The sequence below is a fragment of the Hyperolius riggenbachi genome, chromosome 2 (genome assembly GCF_040937935.1).
Source record: "Hyperolius riggenbachi isolate aHypRig1 chromosome 2, aHypRig1.pri, whole genome shotgun sequence".
Classification (NCBI taxonomy): domain Eukaryota; kingdom Metazoa; phylum Chordata; class Amphibia; order Anura; family Hyperoliidae; genus Hyperolius; species Hyperolius riggenbachi.
In genome coordinates, this window is record NC_090647.1 from 525,664,615 (window position 1) to 525,692,218 (window position 27,604).

Here is a 27,604-nt window from a genome sequence, read left to right on the forward strand (position 1 = left end):
CACTGTCCAGATCTCCCTTCAGTCGGCAGCACTTCTAGCTACTTAGCATTAGGTAGCCAGAGCCATCCTTAGTATTAAGGGGCATCTGTAGCTACCTATGAATCAGGCAAGGGAAGTAAGGGAGAAGTGACAGCTGGGACATCCAGCACACTTGTGGTGAAGTTCGGCGGGGGTTTGTAGGTTCATGGAGTGTGAAGTCTAAGGTGCCAGGACATCTGTGCCTATAGTCTCCTATGAGGTAATAATCAGAGGATCCATTTACACTTGATATTTAACTGGTTCCGGACTGACACAGTGTGAATTTACATCCAGTACCACTGGTACTACATGGAATTTACGTGGTACTGCGGCTTTGACTGGACGTAGATTCAACCTCCTAATGAATCGCACGTCCCTGCCATCACCGCCAATCTCGCTGCTCTGCACCGGCCGCAATTCGCTCGCTTTGCCTCCTGTAAGCAAGTCAAGAGCCGCTTTCATTGGCTCATGACCACGTCATCACAGAGAGCCAATCACATTGGCTCACATTGATGGAGAGAGTCAGGAGCCAATGAAAGGAGCTCCTGACCGACTGACAGCACTCTGCCGTCACAGAGACAGCAGAAAGAGAAGCCTGCCGGAGATGAGACAGCGTCGTGACCGGCGAGAGCGGCGATTCGTCGGGAGGCGGCGTTTTACCGTACCGTAGCAATCTCTGGTCCTTAAGGGGGCAGAGACGCGTACGTACAAAAAGGGCGCCCGGACAAAAAGGGCGCGGGGTGTAAACTCTAAATAATAATTAATCATTAATAGGGTTTATAAAAATAGTGTGCTATATTTCGTTTACAAATAAGGTTTAACAAAATTATAAATCATTAAATAATGTTTATGAAGTCGGAAATTGTGAAAACGTTAATCTTCCCTGTTTCTAAAGTTAAACTTATAATTACGTTTATGAAAAAAACAATAATATATGTTTAATTGTTATAATTCTATATTATTGTGAATAACCTTCATTTACGGTTTGTTCTTATAATAAAATCTGAAAATATTATTTATAACGATGATATAAATATAACTACGTTCGTAATAAGTGTTGTAAAACATTAGTAATTATTACTAAAATTTTACTAAAACTATACCTAAGCCTACTCTTACACAGAACCCTCCCTGTACCTATCCCTAACCCCTAGACCCCCCTGTTGGTGCCTAAACCTAAGACCCCCCTGTTGGTGCCTAAACCTAAGACCCCCCTGTTGGTGCCTAAACCTAAGATCCCCCTGTTGGTGCCTAAACCTAAGACCCCCCTGTTGGTGCCTAAACCTAAGACCCCCCTGTTGGTGCCTAAACCTAAGACCCCCCTGTTGGTGCCTAAACCTAAGACCCCCCTGTTGGTGCCTAAACCTAAGACCCCCCTGTTGGTGCCTAAACCTAAGACCCCCCCTGTTGGTGCCTAAGTAACCCTCCCTGTACCTACCCCTAACCCCTAGACCCCCCTGTTGGTGCCTAAACCTAAGACCCCCCTGGTGGTGCCTAAACCTAAGACCCCCCTGTTGGTGCCTAAACCTAAGACCCCCCTGTTGGTGCCTAAACCTAAGACCCCCCTGTTGGTGCCTAAACCTAAGACCCCCCTGTTGGTGCCTAAACCTAAGACCCCCCCTGTTGGTGCCTAAGTAACCCTCCCTGTACCTACCCCTAACCCCTAGACCCCCCTGTTGGTGCCTAAACCTAAGACCCCTCTGGTGGTGCCTAAACCTAAGACCCCCCTTTATTATGTGGATAATAATGTTTTACTAATTGTGGATGCAAAAAATATTTTGCAATTTACGTTACGTACTGATCGCTTTATTTTGTGAATAATAATGTTTTACAAACAGTAAGGGATAAAACTTTAAATAATGTTTTAATTAGTTAAATAAGATAAATATGTTTAGTATTTTTATAAACGTTATTCGGCACGGGTGCATTTTATAAACGTAAATCACCACAAGCACACTTATAAATCATCAAAAATCTCCTGGCGCCGTTTGTAAACGTTATTTATGTCCTGCGCCCTTTTTTCCTGCTCGGCGCCCATTAAACGCTATTTATTATGAGAGTGAATGGCGGCGCCCTTTTTGTCCACTAGCGGCATGCGCCCTTTTTTCCCGCTTCTGGCAGAGACTGCTGGTACGGAAGTGGTTAAAGAGAATCTGTTATAGAAAAAAACTGCCCCTGGGGGTACTAGCCCGAAAATATTAGAAGAAACAGAGGAAGCAGGCATGTACAGTGAGCTGTTCCGATGCCCACTCAGGAGAAAAATATGTTACATATGGGCCCCTGTAGTTTTTAAGAAAATCAGTTTGAAAAAACTCAATGAACAAATGGTTTTTAAACCAGTAAATGACGATTTACTGTAATAAACTGAGGGCACAGGAGAACAGGTGGCAGTGTGTGTGTGTGTGGGGGGGGGGGAGGCAAAGTGGCACAGAAGAGGACACTGGAGGCACAAGAGAACAGAGGTGACACAGAGGCGGACACTGAAGGCGCGGGGGAACAGAGGTGACACAGAGGGGGACACTGGAGGCACAGGGGAACAGAGGTGACACAGAGGCGGACACTGAAGGCATGGGGGAACAGAGGTGACACAGAGGGGGACACTGGAGTCACAGGGGAACAGAGGTGACACAGAGGGGGACACTGGAGGCACAAGAGAACAGAGGTGACACAGAGGCGGACACTGAAGGCGCGGGGGAACAGAGGTGACACAGAGGGGGACACTGGAGGCACAGGGGAACAGAGGTGACACAGAGGCGGACACTGAAGGCATGGGGGAACAGAGGTGACACAGAGGGGGACACTGGAGTCACAGGGGAACAGAGGTGACACAGAGGCGGACACTGAAGGCACAGGGGAACAGAGGTGACACAGAGGGGGGCACTGGAGTCACGGGAGATGGTAAGTGACACAGAGGCGGACACTGAAGGCATGGGGGAACAGAGGTGACACAGAGGGGGACGCTGAAGGCACAGGAGATGGTAAGTGACACAGAGGAGGACACTGGAGGCACAAGAGAACAGAGGTGTCACAGAGGAGGACACTGGAGGCACAAAAGAACAGAGGTGACACAGAGGCAGACGCTGAAGGCGCAGGTGAAGAGAGGTGACACAGAGGGGTACACTGGAGTCAAGGGGGAACGTAAGTGACACAGAGGGAGACACTGGAGACAAGGAGGAACAGAGGTGACAAAGAAGGGGACACTGTAGACACGGGTGAACAGAGGTGACTGAAAGGTGAGCATTGGAGGCACAGGGGAAACAGAGGTGGCACAGAGGAGGATACTGGAGGCACAAGAGAACAGAGGTGACACAGAGGTGGATGCTGAAGGTGCGGGGGAACAGAGGTGACACAGAGGGGGACATTGGAGTCATGGGGGAACATAAGTGACACAGAGGGAGACACTGGAGACAAGGAGGAACAGAGGTGACAAACAAGGGGACACTGGAGACACGGGTGAACAGAGGTGACTGAAAGGTAAGCATTGGAGGCACAGGGGAAACAGAGGTGACACAGAGGGTGACACTGAAGGCACAGTTAAGGCACACGGTACAGAGATGGTATTTCGACTTAAGTACAGATTTTGGTTAAGAATGAACCTAAAGTCCCTATCTCGTTTGTTAACCAAGAACTACCTGTATTCCAAGTGCTGCAATGATGTCAGGCATGTACGCACCAATCTACCATTCAGCAACCCAACAATATTGCGCTATTACCCCGGGAGTGTTTTAAGAGATCTGTCACGTAATAGCTGCCAACGTCCTAAAAAATGTGTTTGTTAGATTTCTTTTTTTCCAATATTTTCTGCTGTTCTCCAGCTCAGGGGAACCCAGCCAACCCCAATGCTTTATCATCAGAAGAAAAACGTTATTAATGCAGCTGCAGGTTGGTTCTTTTGTCTTCATTCAATAAAGCTGTGTAAACACAGTGAAGTGATTGATGTACTGTATTCTTCATACAGGGCCTGGGCGCTAACAGCTAACAGACCTTTACGCCGAGCGCGGCAATTACATGTGACCTTCCACTCATCAGCACAACCTTTCCATTTGTTTTCAAAATTGATCTGCATTTAGATTTTTATCCCTCGCGGAGAAAAGATATGAGAGTGGTGAACTCTGCCCTTTCAATGGTCACTTATTACAGCGAGGAAGCCTTAGAGAGCTGAATAAAGGACATCCATACTGGATGAAAAGGCATTCGGAGAGAACTAAGCCTGTTTCCTCTTTCTATAGAGGGAAGATTGTGTAACACCAAATAAATGTGGTAAGTCAGCCCAGGGCCATAACACACTCCTCTCGGGCCCCAAGTGAAGTTGTCATGGGCACTCCTTCCCCCCCCCCAGCTACAAACACCCCCCCTGCAGAGTAAGTGCCATGAAGCAGTGTAATAATTGCCTAGCATTGCGCCCAGGGCCAGATTTGTGAAAAGGCTACAAAGGACGGGCCTTAGGTGGCTGTAGCCAGGGGCGTAACAATAGACCCTGCAAGGGATGCAGCAGCAGGGGGGCCCAGAAGCAACAGGGGGCCCCATCCTGGGAGACTGACAACTAAGGGCAAGGAGAGAAAAAACTTTCTGCTCTGCACAATTGTTCTAATGACTGCATCTGCTCAGCCACTGATAAGGAATCATACAAAGTTTTGCAAAGATTTGTAGACAGTCCCTATTCAGTGTTCAGCAAGCTCTTCTGTACAACGTCTAGCCCCCAACCTCTCTACCCCTCCACGAGTGCTCTGTTCTGGCTGGAGGGGGCCCCATGCAAAGCTTCGCAGGGGGGCCCAGTGATTTCTAGTTACGACCCTGGCTGTAGCCCAATGGGCCACCTGATGAAAGAGAGGTTGCTACACATGAAAGAGGAGGCTGAAAATGGTAAGGAACATATGAGGAAAAAACATAACAAAAGGGAAACTTAAAAGTATTTGCAAAAATAAAAAAATAAACTGACACCCAAGGGAGCTGTTTAGGAAAGAGAGGGAGTACAGTACATGGATGATACACATGGAGGAAGGGGCTGCACAACGAATGGGAGGGGTGCTGCTGCACATTAAAGAAGAGCCACAACATACTAGGCCTAGGGGCACAAAAAGTATAAATCTGGCCTTGGCTGCGCCAGATCTCCTCTCCTTCCCAGCAGCCACATGCTCTATGCTGCCCAGGTATGTCACGTGATCAGGAGCCAAGGGGTATGCAAGCATTAGTTATGATCGTTATCTGCTAATTAGAATTACACAAAATTTCACATAATTTTTTAAAATTACAACCTTATGTAATTATGATTGGGACATTCAATTGATTTTACGTAATCCATTCATATATTTGCGTAATTGCTTGCAACTTAATTCCAAATTTAGTAGTTAATAGGAAAGCCCCCATACATGCTCTCGTCCTCACAATTGCTACGTATGTTAAGGGGAATAATGGGAAGAAGTCAAATATTTTTATTTTTTTCAAAAAGACCTCGTCATTTTCGAGAAAATCAATTTTAAAAATGCAAAGGAAATTTTTTTATTTTAAACTCAGAAAAATCAGTTTAATTTTTTTTCATTGGCATGTTTAAAAACAATTATCTCAAAATAAGGTCTAAATAAGGTCTTTTAGAAAAACTATTTTAATTCTTGTTCACACTATACTGCGTAACATACGGCTTTGCTATTAACCGCTAAAATTGGTACAAAATTACATGAAAATTACATGAAAATGTGTGTACTGTGAACTTACAGTTCCTGATTACGTTCACACATGAAATGAATTAAGGTTTTTCCAAAATTTAGCATTATGATTTTGCAAATGTATGATTATGCAAAATGTGTGGTCTTAACTAGCAAGCATAGAGCGTGCAGCTGCTGAGGACAAGAGAAGCCCGGATGTAGCGCTGGGGCAAGTAAATGTTTCACTGCTCTGCTGCGCTTACCTTGCAGAAGAGGTAGGAGGGGTGGGCCCCATAGATCCCAGGCCCCCTTGCATGGGCTATTGTTGTGTCACTGAATCAGCCTATAGTAAGTTACTAATTTAACTCCCCTTTTCTTAGAATTTTACAGATACATACCAAAGTACTCTGACATTGAAGGAAAAGTTAAATGACTATGGACTTGATACATGAATGAACCGTGATAACTCAAATATCACACCTTATCAAAGATAACACACCTTATCAAAGTTAATATGCCTGATCAAAGTAGCATAGCGAGGGCTATGAACTTATGCCTGCTAATTGGCAATGGCACTCGTCCTGCCCTGAGCCCCTGAGGATTCGTAGCGCTCACTATGCTACTCTGATAAGGCATGGTAACTTTGATAAGGTGTGATATCTCTCATAAGGTGTGATATCTTTGATAACGTGTGATATCTTTGATAAGGTGTGATATTTGAGTTATCACGGTTTAGTGAATCAAGCCCTATATGTGAAATGTGGTCCAGTCCTAACTGTGAAGAGGAATTCCAGCCAAACCTCTATGAATTGGTGGTGCAAAGGAGGGTTAGAGCATCTCTTGGGTTTTTATAGCTTTCTGCATCACTGTTAAAGAGATTAGCCCTCACTTACTGTGCTTGGGGCTGTTAAAATGTAAGATAAAAAATGTAACCGCTGTCATCAGAACAGGAGATGAGGATTCATTTTCCAGTAGGGACACTTGTCTAAATGTCAAATATGCTGAGATTTCCCGTCCTGTTGGAGAGATTGGCTTCTGCTCCAGGAATTAAGGATAAATAAAGAAAAAAAAATCTGTTTTACAGCATTAGGAGCTGTATATGATTATCTGGGCGGCTAGTAGTGCTTGCAGCTAATGGATGATTTGGGCGGCCCAGAGGCGCTAATGCAACTATCGGCTATAAGATGCCAAAGGCAGAAAATTGGGCACATGATAATTATCATTTTGAAAATTGTAACATAAGTTTTGATTTTTTTTTTATCGTTTTAAAAATTAGAACGTTATAGTTTTTGACACTTTTAATGTTTAGTATTTGGAAATTATTCATCTTTTAAAGTTATCATTTTGAAATGTATCATTTTCGATATCATAAGGTTAGGAAGGGAGTTGTAGGGTTATGCGTCGGGAAGGAGGATTTTGGGGCTAGGCATCAAGAGGGGGGTTTAAGGGTAAGGCGTTAAGAAGGGGGTTTTAAGTTAGGTGGCAGGAAGGGGACCTTAGGGTTAGGCGTCAGGAAGTGGGAGAGGGGGTTTAGGGTTAGGTGTCAGGAATGGAGGGTTCTGGGTGAAGGTAGGGTTACGTTAAACTGTAGTAAAATATTGTTAATGTATACCGATATTTTATTATGATAATTTACGCTATTTTCACTTTAAAAACAAAGATTATTGGTAGATATTAACAGTAATTTTATGAACGAAAATGGGTGCCCATTTTTTCCTTGCACTCCCATTTCATGCCCCCGGTAGTGTAGGTGTTCGAATTTGGGTTATTAAAATTTGGTAACCCGAAAACACCCGTGGCTACTCTTCAACACCTAGAAATGTGGACAGGGTCTGGGGGACTTCACTTATTTGCGCTTCACATTGCGCTCACTGGAGATGCTTGGAGATCTCTGGGGGTGCCAGTGGTACATCAGACCTATTGCAGAAACCAAAATCCCAGCCTACCCCTGTACACTGACCGGTGACACAGACACACCTTTTAGGTATTTATACAGTATGGATAGAGGGCTGCATTCTTAGTCTTCGCTCCTCCTGGAGTAATTTGCCACAGTCTAATTCCGTAGACAGGGTGGTCCCCGAAGTGGAGTTGGATGGGTGAGTTGGCTTAGATTGCAGACCATAAAAGTAACAAAAAGCCTTTGGCATGCAGAAAGGAACGGAGAGAAACATGCAGAAATTAATAATAATAATAATAATATGGCAATGATAACAAAACAAGTGCAGGCAAACTGAACTAAAAGAAAGAAAATAAAACATAAGTGCAACTAAAAACATGAAAAGAAACAACACAAGCAAACAAAATATACTTAAATATAGGCAAGCTTGAATGTAGGTTGCTCAGTTCAAATACCCTGAAATAGGGAAGGACTGGGGATATTTAGCTTTGGGGACTAGTGATGTTAGCTACCAATACGTAGCTTCTTGTGTAATTCATAGCTACTCGCTTAACTTACCTACGCCTCCATCTATAGCCAATGGGTTCCATTTGCTGTCCACGTAATTCCACTGCTTTCTACTTCAAACCCGGAAGGAGGAAGTAGTGGTGTCAAGTGGACCGGCAGTGGAACACATCCGCTATAGGTGGTGGCATAGGTAAGTTAATCCCCCACCTCCCGTCGCGGTCAGTGCTATCTAATTTAAATTTTAACTACTAGTAGCTACGTACTCCTAGCTAACATCACTATTGGGGACTCTTGAGGCAAGAGCACAAGTAAGTATGGTCAAAAGCTGGTATAACCACATGTGACAAATGTACAGAAGTGGCCCTTATGCAATTAGCTTTTCTCCCGAGCTTTCTCACAGCAGATGTTTTCATATCAACAAGACATTTTCAGCTCCCAGCAAGGAAAAAAGAATACTCACTTTTTAGTACTTTTTTCAATTGTCAGGGGCTGAAAAGTTATTTTGTAGATCAAATTAAAAATGATCTCCTGTGAGAAAACTAAGGAGAAAAGTTAAATTAAAGTGAATAAGGGCCAGAGTGTCAAATTTCCAGTGTTCCTCTTGTGCGTTCACAGTGATTGAGTAGCATGCTGGGGTGCTGAAGGACAGGAGGTGCTGTAATGAGAGCTGGGTGGAGGAGCTGGCTATGGGTAGGGGTGACAAGTGCTGCCCCTAGACCAATGTGACCCTCGATGGAATTCCACATTGAGGCCCTACTTACACTTAATGCGTTGGATTGAGTTGCGTAATATTGAATCCCATTTTAGCAAATGGGATGTAATGCAATGCAACTCGACGCAACGGCAGGGATTGCCTAGTGGTGGATACACGTGCTTGCCAGCAACCGGACGAAAAAGCACTAACCTCCCACCAAGTGAAAATAACATACTCACCGAGTGTCCAGCCTTATCTTCCTGTAGCTCATAGCTGCTTTCCGAGGTCCTCCGTGTACAGCTACCGGCGTGTCACCTGACTCGCTTCGGGTCACCTGCTGTGCACGCACACCGGAAAGCTGCTAGGAGCTACAGGAAGGCTAGAATATGGCGCTGGACACTGGGTGAGTATTTTTGGCCCTCCAAAACCCCCAGCGAAACCTCAAAAAAATCATAAACCTCGCTATCCCCTCAGGCATGCCGGTTAGTTGAGACTTCCGGTTGCCTGAGTTTTGAATAATGGGGTCTCTGCTGTAATTAGGAAACAAGAACAGTGGTGCATTGTTATAGGTAAGAGAATGGTTCTGAAATATCAGGCAACTGGAGGGAACTACAATAATGAAGGGGGGGGGGGGGATACGGGACACTGAAATAACACGGGGGGGGGGGATATAAGGGGACACTGCAATAACATGGGTGGGGGCAGGTGATAGGGGACACTGCAATAACAGGTGACAATAATAATAAGAGGCAGTAGAGGAGGGGACCACAATACCACGGCAAGGATTGGCACTTATATTATAGGACAATGCTAAACATTTGAATAGGTGTTAATTTAAGAACCTCATAATTTGGTGTATTGTGAGGTTACATTTGATGGACATGTCTTTTTTCAGCCAAGATAACCAGGTAACTGTGTATTTTCCTTTCTGATCAAGCTCTCCATCCATGGGAAAAAGTTGGTGGGTTTTTTTAAGCCTAATTTGACCCTGTTGGAGGAACATACGGATTTGCTGTGAGGTGAGAAAGTGAGGATAACAGAGACAGTGAAAGCAGTAACCATAAATAAATAATAGAATAAAATGGAAGCAAAAACTAACTTCCTTTCACACAACCAAATACTAGAAAATTATGTTTCCTTGAAGCTGGACTTTACAAGTGGCTCCTACTTACAAACAGGTTCTGTTTCTGGAGATTGTAAGTTGAATTTGTTTGCAAGGTGAGTTCTGTGTTAAACGTCGTGAAACGTGTATAAATGATTTACTTTCACGCATCTCTGGATTTGGATATATAGCATAAACAATGTGCTTTGGTTGGTTTCGACGTTCTTGCTTTCGATGTGCTTTTAAAGTGTTTTCAACTACTTATAACCGTTTATACAACAATGTAACATTTAACAACCAAAATATGTGATAAAAAGCAGTAATGTATGTGGAGACAACTTTGTATGTATCTCTGAAAAGTTGTAACTCGATTTGTTTGTAAGTAGGGGGCTGTCTGTATATAACTATTTTAATAACTGCACTCAAGGCCAGATTTATACTATTTGTCCCCCTAGGCCAAGTATGTTGTGGTTCCCCTTGCTTGTGCCACAGCATCCCTCCTATTCCATGTGCAGCCGCCTCTTCCATGTGCAGCACCCCTCCCATTCCATGTGCAGCCCCCTCCTCCATGTGCAGCCCCCTCCTCCATGTGCAGCCCCCCTCCCATTCCATGTGCAGCCGCCTCTTCCATGTGCAGCCCCCCTCCCATTCCATGTGCAGCCCCCTCTTCCATGTGCAGCCCCCCTCCTACTCCATGTGCAGCCCCCTCTTCCATGTGCAGCACCCCTCCCATTCCATGTGCAGCCCCCTCTTCCGTGTGCAGCACCCCTCCCATTCCATGTTCAGCCCCCTCTTCTATGTGCAGCACCCCTCCCATTCCATGTGCAGCCCCCTCTTCCATGTGCAGCACCCCTCCCATTCCATGTGCAGTCCCCTCTTCTAAGTGCAGCACCCCTCCCATTCCATGTGCAGCCGGCCCGCCTCTTCCATGTGCAGCACCCCTCCCATTCCATGTGCAGCCCCCTCTTCCATGTGCAGCACCCCTCCCATTCCATGTGCAGCCCCCTCTTCCATGTGTATCATCCATGTACGGTAGCCCCTCTCTTTCATGAACAGCTCCCTTGGGCATCGGTTTCCGTTTTTCAAGTGTTGCTCCTCATTTTCAGCCTCCTCTTTCATTTTCAGGTGCCCTTTTGGGCTGCAGCCACCCAAGGCCCGGGCCTTTGTGGCCTTTACAGAAAACCAGCCCTGAGTGCACTGCTCCACATTTGCCTCTGTTTCACTACTACGCTATTTTTAGGCCTTGACTAACCTTTGATCTGGAACCAGGCCTGGTCCACCCATGATGCCAAGTGAGGCGACTTCCTCAGGTGGCAGAAGTCTGGGGAGAGCACCAGGCAGAAACAGGAAGTGAAGAGAGTGCCTGGCCAACCTATCCTGGGGCAACTGTACCTAGCTAACCTATACTGAGGGCACCTATACCTAAATTGTCGGGTGCTGTGCGATCATTCCAATTGGGGGGGGGGGAGGGTGCATCCTCACAAGTTTGCCTCAGGAACTGGCCCTATTTGGAACTAATCACTAATGCAGGTATTATTTTGAAAACTGCTCTAAAAGATAACAGGCTCAAGCCTGAGCAGAGACTGCAACAATTTAGTTTATTCGAGATCTAATTGAATGTAGGTGAAGATCCCTCTAAAACCCACCTCTGGAGCTGGTTTAGCGTGAAATAAAACCACGCTGGAAGTTCTTCTTTCAACTCATTGGCGGGCAGGTAAACATACCAGTGCATCATGGGAGGAATGGCCCAGCACCCATGGCAATTTGCAGCTACGTCCTTACCTGTTCTATATCACTGTTCTTCCGGGATTTGTAGATAAACTCTCCTATTGCTACAAAGACCGATAAGACGAGTCCCGCAGCCAGCACTATGAAGATCCCACCAATGTTCTCCACTCCTAAGGCGCTGGCTTCTTTGCTGTCCTCCTCCGGACAACCATTTCCACGCCACCACTTCTCCTTCATCATGTGTAATTTCCCCTCTTCCTGAAGCTGCAGAATGGCGATGGTGATTTTATCTCTGTACGGAGAGCCTGTGAGAAAAGCGTGGTAATGATAGATTGAGCCATTTCAAAGCAATCGAAAACAAGCACACGGGCAATAGTTTCATTTAACTCTAGTCTGCATATCTGAAGGGAACCTACACTTTCATTAAAATACTGATGTAACACATATCAGTGTTATATAAACCATTTTGTACTTGAATGTTACTATAAATTACCTTTCCATTTTACGTGCCACTTGGCATCATTCTTCGCATCAGTATCAGGTGTGCATGCGCCTAGCCAATGTGCATCTGTGCCACACATGTGATGGTAAAAGGCGCTCACACCCGCAACTGCTTCTGATTTAGGCACTTATTATTGGCCAGAGAAAACGGGCCAGTACCTGTGAAACTTGTTTTCTTTTGGTCCATCATTAGAATTATTTCTACCCATGTGGTTTGTTCATTGGTGGAGGTAAGATCTAATTACGCCTATACTTTATGATTTTCAGATGAGATATTTTTGGGCGCCTCCTACAAGTTTTCCCAGTTATTCTTTAACCTTTCGGGGGAGTGTTTTGTACACCACGTGTCGAGTTACCTAAGGTGAGCGACAAACCAGCACCTGCCTAGCGGATCCGGGATACCGAGTATATTCTACTGCTCTACTCATACCCATGTTACCTAAGGACACTGCACCATTCGGCTCCTGGTCCCTCTCGTATTAGAATCTTGGTAACTTGGATCTACAACCACCAAAAGTCATCCCACATCTTCATCTGATGTGCATGCACAGATAGACAGTCCAAGATGATTATAGACCCACACTCATACCTCCATACATACCTTCAACAGCTGCTATATCTGAGGAGTGCACTGCAAATTAACCAATCTACAAAGACGTAGGAAGGTTTCGGTGATCCTTGTAGTAACCTCATACACAAGAAAAAGTGTGAAAAGAGAGACCAGGAGCCCAATGGTGCAGAATCGTTAATAAGTAAATATCCAGCTATACTCACAAATGTGGGTTGCAGATCCCAGCAACCACTGTGTAAGCTGATGGGAAATTAACTATCCCTGCTCGGTTTTCCAGGTCCTGCTGGAAGCTGGATGGTCGCTCTCCTGAGTCTGTAGATTGTGGGGAAAAAACCTATTATCTAAACAGGAGGTTTAGCTAAATCAGATCAGAGGAACCCATATTCTAATCACTTTGCTACAGGGCGCTGTGGATTGACCTGAGGAAGCAGGCTAGTACCCGTGAAACGCTTTGTCTATTTTTGTGTTATGAAAAAATACTTTGGGGGTGTTGTCTTCAGGAGTGGTTAAAAACTACCCCCCATTTTAATGTAAGCATTAGAAGTTTATATGTTTTTATACTTGGGCGCCTCCATCCTCACGAGTAATCCACAAGTAATCCAGAGCTAAAATACTTCAACTATTGCACTTTTTTATCTATCCCCTGCAGTCAGAAGTTGGTCTCTGCAGGAACACATTCAGTGAGGGTTACCCTATAATCTGACAAGGGTTCAACACAGGTTAAACTGTCACTTGCATACCTGAAGGTTAACTGTTTCAGGCATTAAAAAAAAAAGGAACACACCCTAGTTATTAATATTTTAGGCACTGTAATTACACATTTATCTCATCATGTCACCTTGGGTATACTTTCATCTCATGAATTATCTCTCCCTAGTTCAAGTGAGAAGACACTAAAACAAAATAATCTACAAGTTACGTTTTTTGAATCAACCCCCCGTCCTCATCCCCGTCTCACCCTTTCGTCTTCCTACAATCTGTAGAAATGAATACAACGAAGGGGTTAAAGTTTCCCAATCAGTAGCTGATACCCCCTTTCCTACAAGAAAGCTTTACCTTTTCTAAAATAGATCATCTGAGCGGTCTATATAGGCTGACATGAACCTTGTTGCATTGTGGGAAATAACAACTGTTTCCAACTGCCAAGCACGCAGTATCTCCCTCTGTGCATAGAACTTTCAGTAACGAACATTCCGTACAGATTACCTAGCAGAACTAAAGATGTCACCGCCAGTGATACATTTCAGAATGTAAATCAGGGAGAGGAAAGATTATACAATGGGCACACACTGACTAAATAATTTAAAGTAAATATAAAAAAAATAAATTACTCATTATCTTATTTTCACTTCTATAGTTCCCTTTTAAAGGGTCCCTGAGCAGACTGCGTGGGTATACATTTAGGCATACCCACGAATACTTGGTAATACCCCCTCACTTACCGCCCATGATGGAGCTTTCTGCCCCCTGGTCCGGCTGGTGTAAATTGCATTGGGGCCGGCGACTCTCAGCAAAGTTGCGTCGTGACCCCGGAAGCTCCTCTCATTTACTGAGCACAATGACGTGCTGCTCGTGCACCGGTATGTAGTGGTGTAGCTAAGGAGCTGTGGGCCCGGTGCAAGTTTTACATGCCCCCCCCCCCCCAAGCACTCTATACATAACAATTGATATGGCGCACTAAAACCTGCCAAGGACAATCACAGTATCAGAGGTGCAAGAAGGGGATGGGGAACAGTGTGTTAAGGATTACTACTATTCAAAGCATCACTAGAAGTGATTATTACAAGCACAGGACCAATAGAGAGCTAATATTGTGATAGAGGGTGGACCCTTCGGGGCCCCTCTGGCCCAAGAGCCCCGATGCGGTCGCTACCTCTGCACCCCCTGTTGCTAGGCCACTGCAGGTAGGATGAGAGCAGGATGGTGGGAGAATAGGAGGAGGAAGCTGGAGCCTGCACAGACAGCATGATCTGACTTCCGCTTTTGGGGTTACTTTGCTGAGAGTTGCCGGCCCCAAAGCAATTTACACTGGCCGGAAGGATGGGGAGTTGGTGGGAGAAAGTTTTACTTTACAAGCAGTAAGTGAGGGGTTATTACCAAGTATTCATGGGTATGCTTAACAATTTCAGCCTGCAGGGATTTTTCACCTTATGCATCAGAGCAATTTTTACCTCCCATTCATTTGCTAATAACTTTATCACTACTTATCACAATTTATTGATCTATATCTTGTTTTTTCCGCCACTAACTAGGCTTTCTTTGGGTGGTATATTTTGCTAAGAATTATTTTTTTATAAATGCATTTTAACAGGATTAATAAGAAAAAACTGGAAAAATGCATTATTTCTCAGTTTTCGGCCATTATAGCTTTAAAATAATCCACGCTACCATAATTAAAACCTATGTATTTTATTTTATAGTAGCAAATATATCGGCGCCAAGGGACAATGGAACCGCCGCTGAGAAGAACAATGTCCAAAAGTTCAGAAGTCAGGCATACATCAAAGGTCAGCGCAGGTTTAGAAAGTCATTGTATGTAGGGAATGGTAAATTCTTCACCACAATATATCAAATGCTCAGAGGTAGGTATCCGCCAAACATCAAAACTAGAAAAGGCTTACCAGCTCCCAACAACCCACATTATAAGGTTGTGAAATGGCTCATGTCACAGATAACGTCCAGGGAACATCAGACGTCGTGAAGATCCAGTGGACATCCGTGTGGAGGTAAAGTTTCAGGAATTTATATAGGAAAACAAAAACGGCAATATCTAAGCGTAACCCGTTTATTTAGATAAAATTTATTTAAAAGGCAGTAGACATAAAAACGATAACTCACATACGGGGCCCATAAACAGGGAACCCCAGAAGATTAGCGCGCATGTAATGGTCAATCGAAGATCAATAGACAATGGTGCCGCCTGTTACCTTCCCGACCGGTTTCGCAGTCTTGCGTCATCAGGGGAGAAAACTTTTTTTTTTCTCCCCTGATGATGCAAGACTGCGAAACCGGTCGGGAAGGTAACAGGCGGCACCATTGTCTATTGATCTTCGATTGACCATTACATGCGCGCTAATCTTCTGGGGTTCCCTGTTTATGGGCCCCGTATGTGAGTTATCGTTTTTATGTCTACTGCCTTTTAAAGAAATTTTATCTAAATAAACGGGTTACGCTTAGATATTGCCGTTTTTGTTTTCCTATATAAATTCCTGAAACTTTACCTCCACACGGATGTCCACTGGATCTTCACGACGTCTGATGTTCCCTGGACGTTATCTGTGACATGAGCCATTTCACAACCTTATAATGTGGGTTGTTGGGAGCTGGTAAGTCTTTTCTAGTTTTGATGTTTGGCGGATACCTACCTCTGAGCATTTGATATATTGTGGTGAAGAATTTACCATTCCCTACATACAATGACTTTCTAAACCTGCGCTGACCTTTGATGTATGTATTTTATTTGCCCATTGATCTTGGTTATGACACCATTTAAATCTTGTCCCTATCACAATGTATGGCGCCAATATTTTATTTGGAAATAAAGGTGCATTTTTTCCGTTTTGCGTCCATCACTATTTACAAGCTTATAATTTAAAAAATGTTCGTAGTATACCCCCCTTCAAATGCATATTTAAAAAGTTCAGACCCTTAGGTAACTATTTATGTCTTTTTTTTTATTGTAATTTTTTTCTTTTTCCATTAAAACATTTTATTTGGGTAATATTTTGGTGTGGGAAATAAACAGTTAATTTTTGTTATTATATGTGTAAATTGTAATGTAAAAAATATGTAGATGTAGTTTTACTATTTGGCCACAAGAAGTTTTTCTTCCCTCCTTGTGCTTCTCGCTAAGTGGAAGCACAAGGGGGATGCGGAAATTTTTATGTACAGAAAGACTAAAGCCTCTAGTAAGAGCGCTTCGGTTTCTCTGCTGGGGACACGGATCAGTGATCGGGAACCATGTTCCTGTTCACTGATCCCAGGGCTACCGGGGGACACCACGGGGGCGTGCCTGCGATCGCGCGCGGGAGCGTGCCGAAGCGCGGCACCGCAGCAGAGCAGCCGCCCGGACGTGAGCTGCACGTCCAGGCGGCAGAAATAGTTAAAGTATACCAGAGACTATTAACAATAAACTTTTTAAACACACCTGGGGCTTCCTCCATCCCCAGGTATGTATAAAACTTTTATTGTTAATCATCTCTGGTTTCCTTTAAATGCATACCCACGCCGTTTGCTCAGGGTCCCTTTCAATATCTGTGTATTTGGATTACTTGCCACAGATCCACTTTATAAACGATACGGCTTCTTAGATAATGAGCTGTGTTAAATTAGATATTTTTATTTGTGTTTATCTGGGTGCCATCTTTGCCAAGATTAAGTAACGTAATATTTGCTCCGTTAATGTAAGATGAAATGTAATAAATACAAACCAGCTGAATTAATGTAACAAGAAAACATTTCAGTCCCGAGAAAAAACCGTGAGGATTAATTAATTTTTTTCTCTCCTCTCCAAGTTTTGGCCGCGCCATCAATCTCTCCCCGTTGCCCTTTATTTTTACTTCATCCGAGCACAAAAATATATTTGTCTTTGTACGCTTGTCACCAGTATTAGCATTTTTCAACAACAGTTCCCGGAAACAGGGTATTAAAAAACAAGAGCATAATTTATACATTTGTAAAATTACTTTTCTGGTGAGGGAAGGACGTTTTTTTATTTCCTAAGCAAAGTTTATGGCTGGAAACATAAAGATTTTGTCAAAAGTGACAGTCAGAATTTATGGACGATGCTAGGACTGCAGCCTGAGTGAAATGTCATTTACTTGTAGTCAAATGATAGAAACACAAGCCAGAAAAAAGCAGCGTGTCAAAGTTGCTCGGGTGCAAAATGCAATACTTACCTAAAGAGACAGAAGATTCAGGATTCTATTGAGGCTTCTCTCGGTGCTCTGATGCCCCCATTGCTGAGCGTGGTCCCGCCGAAGATTAGACAAGGCATTATCGCCAATCATATGAGGGCCGAACACCTCCTCTTCCTTCAGCGTGGCCGCGCAGTAGCTGCGCAAGCATGCCAGTACATGTTCTCATATGCAATTTCTTGATCTCTTATGCCACCATCACCATGGACACCCAACAGTAAACAGACTCACCAGATGTATTGGCCACTGCTAGACTGGCCAACCATGCACAAATCCAGGAGCCTCAGTACTTCAGGATCCTGGTACCGCTGTGATGCTGTCCGTTTAGACCACCATCATCCTCCCCATAATCCATGCAATGTACCTCAAAGAAATAGCCTCCATAGCGTAACTCCGTAAAAAACTTAAAACTTTAATTATAAAATTGCACTCACATGCTCCAGATTGTATTGCACATATAGAGTTTTACGGGCTCTCCCCCATTGCCGGGCAGGGCACAGCTTGTGTTGGGTCCTCCTGTTCCCCCTCCACTCAGCTTGCAGACACCACCGCCTCCACCGGCCGTTCACTTCCTGGTATGTCCAATCTCCCGCCCGATCGATTTCGTCACTCCCTCGTGACTCCTCAGGTGCCGATCGGGAAATCGATCGGGCGGGAGGTTGGACATACCAGGAAGCTTACAGCCGGTGGAGGCGGTGGTGTCTGCAAGCTGAGTGGAGGGGGAACAGGAGGACCCAACACAAGCAGTGCCCTGCCCGGCAATGGGGGAGAGCCCGTAAAACTCTATATGTGCAATACAATCTGGAGCATGTGAGTGCAATTTTATAATTAAAGTTTTAAGTTTTTTACGGAGTTACGCTATGGAGGCTATTTCTTTGAGGTACATTGCATGGATTATAGGGATGATGGTGGTGGTCTAAACGGACAGCATCACAGCGGTACCAGGATCCTGAAGTACTGAGGCTCCTGGATTTGTGCATGGTTGGCCAGTCTAGCAGTGGCCAATACATCTGGTGAGTCTGTTTACTGTTGGGTGTCCATGGTGATGGTGGCATAAGAGATCAAGAAATTGCATATGAGAACAGCATTGAGAACTCCTGAATGGTGTTTATGTGAACTTTTATATGAGATGGGATGTGCGCTTAAAGGAATACGGTAGGGTAGGGGGTCGGGGGAAAATGAGTTGAAGTTACCCGGGGCTTCTAATGGCCCCCCACAGACATCCTGTGCCCGCGCAGCCACTCACCGATGCTCCGGCCCCGCCTCCAGTTTACTTCTGGAATTTCTGACTTTAAAGTCAGAAAACCACTGCGCCTGCATTGCCGTGTCCTCGCTCCCGCTGATGGCACCAGGAGCATACTGCGCAGACTAAAGACCATACTGGGCTTGTGCAATACTCTCCTGGTGACATCAGCGGGAGCGAGGATGCAGCTGCACAGGCGCAGTGGTTTTCAGACTTTAAAGTCTGAAATTCCAGAAGTGAACCGGAGGCGGGGCCGGAGCATCGGTGAGTGGCTCCTTGGGTACAGGATGTCTGCGGGGGGCCATTAGAAGCCCTGGGTGAGTTCAACTCATTTTCCCCCGACCCCCCCTACAGTATCCCTTTAAGCGATTGTGTGTAAGTGTTTAGGTCTTGCCGGACCTTGTGGTAGCGCACTCCGCTGGGACTTTTTATACAATTTAAATTTGTATCAGCTATAGCGCTTTGATATTACGGTACATGCCAGTACATGTGCAGTAAGCCAGAGCTGCGGGCTCCCTGCTACTGAGCATGCATGGGCGTACGAGCATGGCTCCTGCACGGCCGTGCTTGTAACAGTGGAGGAGAGCAGCTCCGATGTGGAAAGGAATCGGGCTCAGCGATGGGGGACATCAGACCACCGAGGGAAGCCTCAATTCTGAGGCTTTTCTCTCTTCAGGTTAATACTTTATTTTAATCCTGAGCTTCAGCTCAGGATCACATTAAAGAGCTTCCCTACCTGAGCTTCAGCTCGGGATCACATTAAAGAGCTTCCCTACAGAAGTGTGTGACTTACCTCCTAATGGATGACACAAATCTGTCAAATCAAACATTTTTATTGGAATAGACGCCACTTGTGTGACGCGGTTTACAGGTAAAAATTCGCTTCCTCAGGCAATGTTGGACTCACTGTCTCGTAGTCTTTTGCTTTTTACGCCTCCATCAAACCCAAAAGGCCAACCCCAAAAGGAACACAAGACAATGACTTCTATATTGCTCGAGGAAGTAGATTTTGAGGAAGTGGATTTTTACCTGCGAAAGTGTATTTTATTCTTCCTGTAGCCCCTGTTCTACAAATTTCTCCATCAGTTCCTGAACTTGGTGACTCAGTCCCTCAGACAGGAAGTGAATCTCCCCAACTGTGAGAGAAATCCTCCCCCCACCTCGAAAGTTAAAATCCATATTAGGTGAACATTAAAGATGACGTACCTATGGGCGTACCAACTCCATAACCCTTTGAGTCAATAAGGCCCCCAATCTGGGTCAGATTGCAGTTCCGTTGAGTGACAAATTCGATGCTGGTGGACTCCATAAGTAATGCGTAATCGGTGGTAAGCACCCGCTGAATTCCTTCATCGTTGTTCTTCACCAGCGCTGTCTGCTGCCTGCTGCTCATAAACGCCCACATCTTTTCATAGGTGGAAATTTTGGATTTCTGGAAGAAGCAAAAAGCACAGCTGTGAGATATCAGCCTCACCTGCACCATCTGTTACACGGGAATATTGCTTTGTTTGCCCTCAGCATCACACTTTCGTTTCTGCCATTCTCCTGAAACCCCGAGCGAAGGCTCTTACCAAGCAGACTAATAAACAATTTAGGACAACTTAGCTTCAGCTTCTGATTTAATACAGTTAAGGGACAGCTAGTCCATCTGTTTCACCATACTATAAACCATCAGTATTAAACTCTCCATCATGACTGCCGCACATGAAATCACCAATAAAAACGTACCAGCCAGTCATTGTGTGTGTGATTATATGTAGCCACCGTCTTATTAGAAAATGTCAGGGTTTTATTAAAAGAAGCCAAAGCTACACGGGAAGGGAAAAGAAAAAGATGGGAAATAAAATAAGGAGGGGGAAGAGGGAGGGGGAGAGAGATAGGAAGAGTGGTGAGGCAGGCATGAGGAGAGAGGCAGGGAAAGAGACCTCGCAAAGAGCAAGAGAGACAGGGAAAAACAATGGCAAGAGAGGGGGGACAAAGAGAGAATGTGTCAGAGAACAGAGAATAGACTGAGATGCAAGAAAAGAGCATAAGGGGAAGGGGAACTGCACTGAAGGCAGGGGCGTATCTGGGTTATACAGTGCCCATGGCAACAAACACTCTAATAGAGCCCCCCCCACCAATAATAATAGGTAGCCAGATGTGCTCCCCAGTATTTTGTAGCCAGAGGTGCCCTTAGTATTAGGACAGAGGTGTCCCTCCAGCATAGGTGTCCAGAGAAATCCTTCCAAGTACAGGTAGCCAGAGGTGCCCAATATAAGTAGCCACCTCTCCATTGTAGGTAGTGAGAGGTGTCCCCAGCCCTCCCGCCTTTCCCCCTAAGCTCCTCTTAGTATAGGCAGCCCTAATCTCTCCCCCCCCCTTAGTTAGGGCATTGGATTGGTGTCAGAGGGCTTTCCATTTCTCACAGTGATTAGTGATGACCAAAGAGAGAGAGAGAGAGAGAGAGAGAGCACAATGCCTGCGAAGGACACTTCGCATGGTGAAAGTGACCAATGACGTCACTTCCGCATCTACGGTGCTCAGCATCCATGGTCACTGTGCACTCTCTCTCAGGGTTGCACTGGTGCAGGTATGCTGGTGCTGCACAGGGGCAGGCTGTGGCGCCCATGGCAAGAGTCATGCCTGCACCCCTCTCGATACGCCACTTACTGTAAGAGAGACTGAGACAGTACAAGCACAAGGTAGAAAGCAGTACAAAGGAAGACTTGAGAGTTGATCCATTAATGTTCAGTAAGTAAGCGAGAATAGTCTGCACCTTACTGGTTTCTGTATTCTCTCTTGAAATGTGAGATTTCAAGCCGATGTATAAGCACTCAGCCAGCTGGTACCTTGAGCTCAGGGTAGGGTTGAACAGAGTTGACCTGTGCACTCACTGGCCTTTACTCAATTCCCTTTTTCTCCTAGGTTTTCTCCAAGGAGATCATTTTTCATGTTCCTTTTAAAAATGACTTTTCAGCACTTGAGAAAGTACTGAAAAGTAGTTAACCACTTTAAGCCTGGACAGTTCTGGCCCTTTAAGAACTAGAGCCGCCTTTTCGCTGTTTAGACATGTCATTATTGTGATTGGCTCACAGTAATCACAAGGTCAGGAGCCAATAAAAAGACTCCTAACCAAGATACAGACATTCTTCTGTCAGCGTGACCAGTGGCGTAGCTAGGGTGTTTGACACCCGGTGCGGATAATTTACCGACCCCCCCCCCAAAAAAAAAGCGAAGCGCGCAGCAGGAAAAAAAGGGTGTGGACATGACATCACATGGGTGGGGGTAACTGTAATGTAACAGTAAGGCAGTGGGCTAATATACAGTAGGTAGCCAGAATAGTTGCCCCCAGCATAGGTTAGATAGGTAGGTGCCCCCAGTATAGGTTAGTTAGGTAGGTGCCTCCAATATAGGTATCCAGTATAGTTGCCACCTGTATAGGCTAGCTAGGTAGGTAGGTGCCCCCAATACAGGTTAGATAGGTAGGTGCCCCAGTATAGATTACATAGGTAGCTGCCCCCAGTATAGGTTAGATAGGTAGGTGCCTCCAGTATAGGTTAGATAGGTAGCTGCCCCCCAGTATAGGTTAGATTAGGTAGGTGCCCCCCAGCAAAGGTTAGATAGGTAGCTGCCCTCCATTATAGGTTAGATAGGTAGCTGCCCCCCAGTATAGGTTAGATTAGGTAGGTGCCCCCAATATAGGTTAGATGGGTAGCTGCCCCAGTATAGATTAGGTAGGTGCCTCCCAGTATAGGTTAGATTAGGTAGGTTCCCCCAGTATAGGTTAGATAGGTAGCTGCCCCCCAGTATAGGTTAGATTAGGTAGGTGCCCCCCAGTATAGGTTAGATTAGGTAGGTGCCGCCCAGCATAGGTTAGATTAGGTAGGTGCCCCCCAGTATAGGTTAGATTAGGTAGGTGCCCCCCAGTATAGGTTAGATTAGGTAGCTGCCCCCCAGCATAGGTTAGATGGGTAGCTGCCCCCAGTATAGATTAGGTAGGTGCCCCCCAGTATAGGTTAGATTAGGTAGGTGCCCCCAGTATAGGTTAGATAGGTAGCTGTCCCCCACTATAGATTAGGTATTAGGTAGGTAGGTGCCCCCCCATAATGGAGGGGGGAGCCGCGGGGAGGGCAGCCCGACCTCTCCCTCCCTCTCCCTGGGCCGCCCTCCATGCTCCCCCCTCCCAGTGCAGAGTGAGCGCGGAGCCGCAGGGAAGCGCTGCCTGTAGTAAACTACTCACCTCCCTGGTTCCAATCGCTGCACTCGCCGCCGGTCTACTCTCTCTGCATAGATGCTGATACACACGCTGCTTCCGGAAGCAGTGTGTGTATCAGCATCTATACAAAGAGGGGAAATCCGGCGGCGAGTGCAGCGATTGGAACCAGGGAGGTGAGTAGTTTACTACAGCGCTTCCCTGCGGCTCCGTGCTCACTCTGCACTGGGAGGGGGAACATGGAGGGCGGCCCAGGGAGAGGGAGAGGTCGGGCTGCCCTTCCCGCGGCTCCCCCCTCCATTAAAGCGCACCCCCTCTAGGGCGGCAGGGGTCACCCCACCTGGTGCGGGTCGCACCCCCCGCACCCCCCTCACGACGCTACTGAGCGTGACAGCAGGGGTGAGCAGGTGCAGTGACGCAAACAGGCAGGAGCAACAAGATTACGGAGCATGGCTGGTAGGCCTAGCAGCACCCAAACAGTGTGTAGATTAAATTATCAAGGCCCGGAACTGGTTTTAAAAAGAACTGTCAAAATTCTTCTGCGTAATTTCTTGCTTGCTGGTGGCTTAGGCCCAGTTCACATCTGCGTTTTTGCCAAAAAGGATGCGGTGAGCGGATCCGGTCTCTGCTTCACCGGATTCGGATGGCTCAGTCCGTGTCCCTGTTTACATAGTGAAAACAGATCTGATCAATGATTGATCGGATCCGTTTTCACTCAGCAAATACATACAGTACCTTATCTCCATAGGCAGCCAGCGGTAGAGGCTTCCTCTTTTTCCGATGTGACTACACAGCACGTCATGTGACTAGTCACATGATGCGGATGAAGATGGAAGCCTCTACCGCCGGCTGTCTATGAAGATAAGGTATGTATAAACCCTCCCTAGCCCACCTGCCAGGCTGCTGCACCCTCCCCTCACCCTCCCATCGCTAGATTTGTGTTGGCCCATCCCCCCATCCCCCGTGGAACGGTCTGTTTCTTCACTACTGTGAAGAAACGTTCCGTTTCCCATTGCCCCCAATGCTGCAGTATTTTTGTTCGGATCCGTTCCGCTAGGCAGAATGGTTCGGAAAATTAGGGCCTGCTGCATTTTTCAGATCCGGGGATCGGAACGTACAGAACGTATCCGTACCAACGGACGCATGTGAATGGATCCATAGGTTAACATTGGATCCATTCACATGCGTTCCGTTTGTACAGTATACGTTCCATTACGTTCCGTAAAAAAAACACAAATGTAAACTGAGCCTTAAAAGGCATTTTATTGATAAGTTGTGAAAATATCACCTAGCAGAAAACTTAGGCGAAATAGTGAATTGAATAAGGGCCATTGAGCCTCTTTCTGTTCAAAAACCAGCACCTGGGAGTGGGAGCCGCTATACCTCAAACTAGGGCAGTTTCTACTAAATTGCACCCAGGGTGAGGGATTAAAAATTGTGCCTCCTTCCCCCCACCCCAGTTGACTCGCAAACCCTTACTCTTTAGGGACAGTCACACAGCCACAGGTCACAAGTAGATCCGTCTACTTACTAGTTACCAGCCGCTCATCCAGGAGGAAGCAGGGACCAGGAAAACACACAGGCAAAGAGAGCCCGGAAAGCCAACTCCTCCATGGGCGCCGCCCACTGACAGCCTGCAGTACTGCTACAGGACATTGACGTCAGACACAGGCAGCCCAGGAGGAGTCAAGGAAGGTGATCACACTGGTAATCTTCTTTCTTCTTCTATTTGGCTCCAGCTCCCTAGCGGTTATGTCCTTCTGCCTGCACCCCCCCTTCTTCTACTTGCCGATCTGCGCCCAGGGCGGCGCCCTGCCCGCACTGTTGAAGAAAGGGCCCTGCCTCAAACCCCATGTGATCTTTTTTATTTTCTCTCTAAACACTGATTACCTTAGTTCTGAACACCCTGGAACTCTTCTAGACTGTAGTAACTGCGATCAAGGGCCCACAAGAGTGGCTGCATAAGATAAATGCTGAATCGTCTGTTCCCACCAGGATGTGAGATGAAACTCATGCTAGATTAGAGAGTCAAGAGTCTAGATGTCAACCACCCCATTGGTTGGCATGTGTTTTCTTTCACCTTGAGCTTAGGTCCTCTACCAGAGGACTTGACTCAACCATTTATAGTTTGTTCCAGTAGCCTGCTTCTTTTCAGATGTTCATGGTTCCTCAACATCTAACATCCGAGCTGGCATGACTCTCTCATAGTTCCAGTTAGTATCATTTCTGAGGTAGACATTTTGGAGTGTTAGGGAAAAACAAAAGTTTGCTATCCTAAAACAGAAAGAATTTGCGATAATTCAGGTTGGAGTGAGCTTGAGATGTCTCCCAGAGCAACACTGCTGAATATATGCAAATTAACCATTGTACCCTTAGAAGCTAAACACACCTCCAGAAACGCTGGAATGCAATAATGTGTCAGCTTGTTAATTTGTACAGAGCCATAATAATCCAACACGCATACAGAATGTTTTGGATTGTTTGATCCTCATCAGTGCATGGCATAGATTAATTTGGCTCTATGCAGTAGGGCTTGTGAATCCGAGAGGCACAGAGTGTTAGGGATGGAGCCCTTCCCGAGGACTCCTCCTAATTAGGTGCCGGATTTAGACGATATTTGAAGCTTGGTCTCCAATGTCAAAGGCCATGCCCTTAACTGATATACCAACCTTACATTCCCTTACAAAGTATAGGTTTTTCGCCTTCCTCTTGATCAGCTTAAATAAGTAGAAAGACAAAAAGAAAGAACAACCAAGAGCCCCCAATAGTGTATTATTGTTGATATAAGGTAATCTTTAATTTGTACAGCAGATATGGATATACTCTCAAGTCTGGGTTGCCGACCTCAGGCAACCACTCCAATCGCATATGTGGATATTAAGCCGGTCCCCACTCAGGCTAAGAAGTCGCTCTCCGTAGAAGAAAAATAAGAGTGTGCACACCCATCTACCAGGTAGATAATGATATTTGTAGTAGTTACAGAGGCTCCAGCAGAATAAAAATTAGTAGTCTATTAAAACCAAACAAAAAAATTGGGGGACTGGGTGGATCCGTCTCCCCAATATATATGACACAACCACCATATATGGTATCCATAAAGATATAAATTTAATCAGTACTCCACATAAAATGATGCAACGCGTTTCGCGGGTCCCAAGCCCGCTTCCTCAGGCAAATACAAGAGCAGGAGTAACTCCGAGGTTGTGCAGATAGGTGCAGCGCCTCTGTGGGTTTTTTTTGGGGGGGGGGGGTTAATAGACTACTAATTTTTATTCTGCTGGGGCCTCTTTAGCTACTACAAAGCTTAGATAAGTGGGTGTCTAGAACAGTGATGGACCAATTTTTATTTACTTTTTTTTTCTGGTTGAACTTGATGTTTGTCTTTTGTTTTTAACCAAACGACGTAACTAAATAACTAACATGGCATCCCCAAATACGGTATGCTCTTGGGTATTCTGCAGTAAATAAATTGTCTTAAGGGCAGCACGGTGGTGTAGTGGTTAGCACTCATGCATTGCAGCGCTGGGTCCCTGTTCAAATCCCAGCCAGGTCAATATCTGCAAGGAGTTTGTATGTTCTCCCCGTGTATGTGTGGGCTTCCTCCGGACACTCCGGTTTCCTCCCACATCCCAAAAACATACAGATAAGTTAATTGACTTCCTTCTAAATTAGCCATAGACTACTATGCACTACATGATACATGCATAGATTTATGACTATGGTAGGTTGTGAGCCCTCTGAGGGACAGATACAGGATCACTATTGCGAAAATGCTAAAATGTAAAATACATGTAAACACATGCAAATGAGAAGTACTTTTCTTTCAGAGTATAATGAACCATAAATTACTTTTCTGCTATGCTGCTGTCACTTACAGTAGGTAGTAGAAATCTGACAGAACCAACAGGTTTTGGACTAGTCCATCTCCTCACGGGGGGGTACTCAGCATGGCCTTTATTGTTTATAAAGACACTCTCTGCAAAGGATTTATACAAAGATGCTGCTCAGCCTCCCTGCTCGCTGCACACCTTTTTCGGCAGTGGGACGGAGCAACTGCCATTCACTAAGTGGTTTTGAAAATAAAGTAAACCCTGAGAGTCCCCCATGTGGAGATGGGCTGGCCCAAAACCTGTCAGTTCTGTCAGATTTCTACTACTTACAGTAAATGACAGCAACATAGGAGAAGAGTAATTTATGGCTCATTTTACTCTGGAAGAAATGTACTTCGCATTTGTATGTGTTTCTATGTATTGTAACATTTTTAGCATTTTAGCAATAGTGGTCCTTTAAGTGACAAGACAATATACTCTGTACAGCGCCGCGGAAGATGTCGGCACTATATCAACACAGAATAATAATAATAATACATTGTCTTTCGGTAGAAGACTATACAGTAGCAGATGTAACTGTAGGCAGCTCTCTCAGTTTGTTCTATGCGCACCACTCCCACCAACAGGCAATTTGTCAGCACAAAATCACACATTCCTTTGTTCAGCACACCAGGTGTGAGCTGGTTTCCCCCTCACCATGCCTGTGTACTTCTCTTCACACATCCCTTTAATTACCGAGCTGAAGATGCTTCAATTAAGC

General features: G+C 45.5%; 1 protein-coding gene across 5 annotated transcripts in view; it reads right to left on the reverse strand.

The window, feature by feature from the left end:
• Window positions 1-27,604, reverse strand: part of GRIK1 (glutamate ionotropic receptor kainate type subunit 1) — a 599,538-nt gene that overhangs the window by 35,438 nt on the left and 536,496 nt on the right. For 2 of the 5 annotated variants that reach the window (XM_068270609.1, XM_068270606.1), the window contains 3 exons: window positions 20,026-20,251; window positions 11,643-11,893; window positions 7,638-7,798 (listed from right to left, as the gene is read on the reverse strand). In XM_068270609.1, the coding sequence (XP_068126710.1) occupies window positions 7,649-7,798; window positions 11,643-11,893; window positions 20,026-20,251 (627 nt within the window). In that variant the 3' untranslated portion in view covers window positions 7,638-7,648. Of the gene's footprint in view, window positions 1-7,637; window positions 7,799-11,642; window positions 11,894-20,025; window positions 20,252-27,604 lie in introns of those variants that run through there. The other 3 variants (XM_068270607.1, XM_068270605.1, XM_068270610.1) reach the window with 2 other exon arrangements.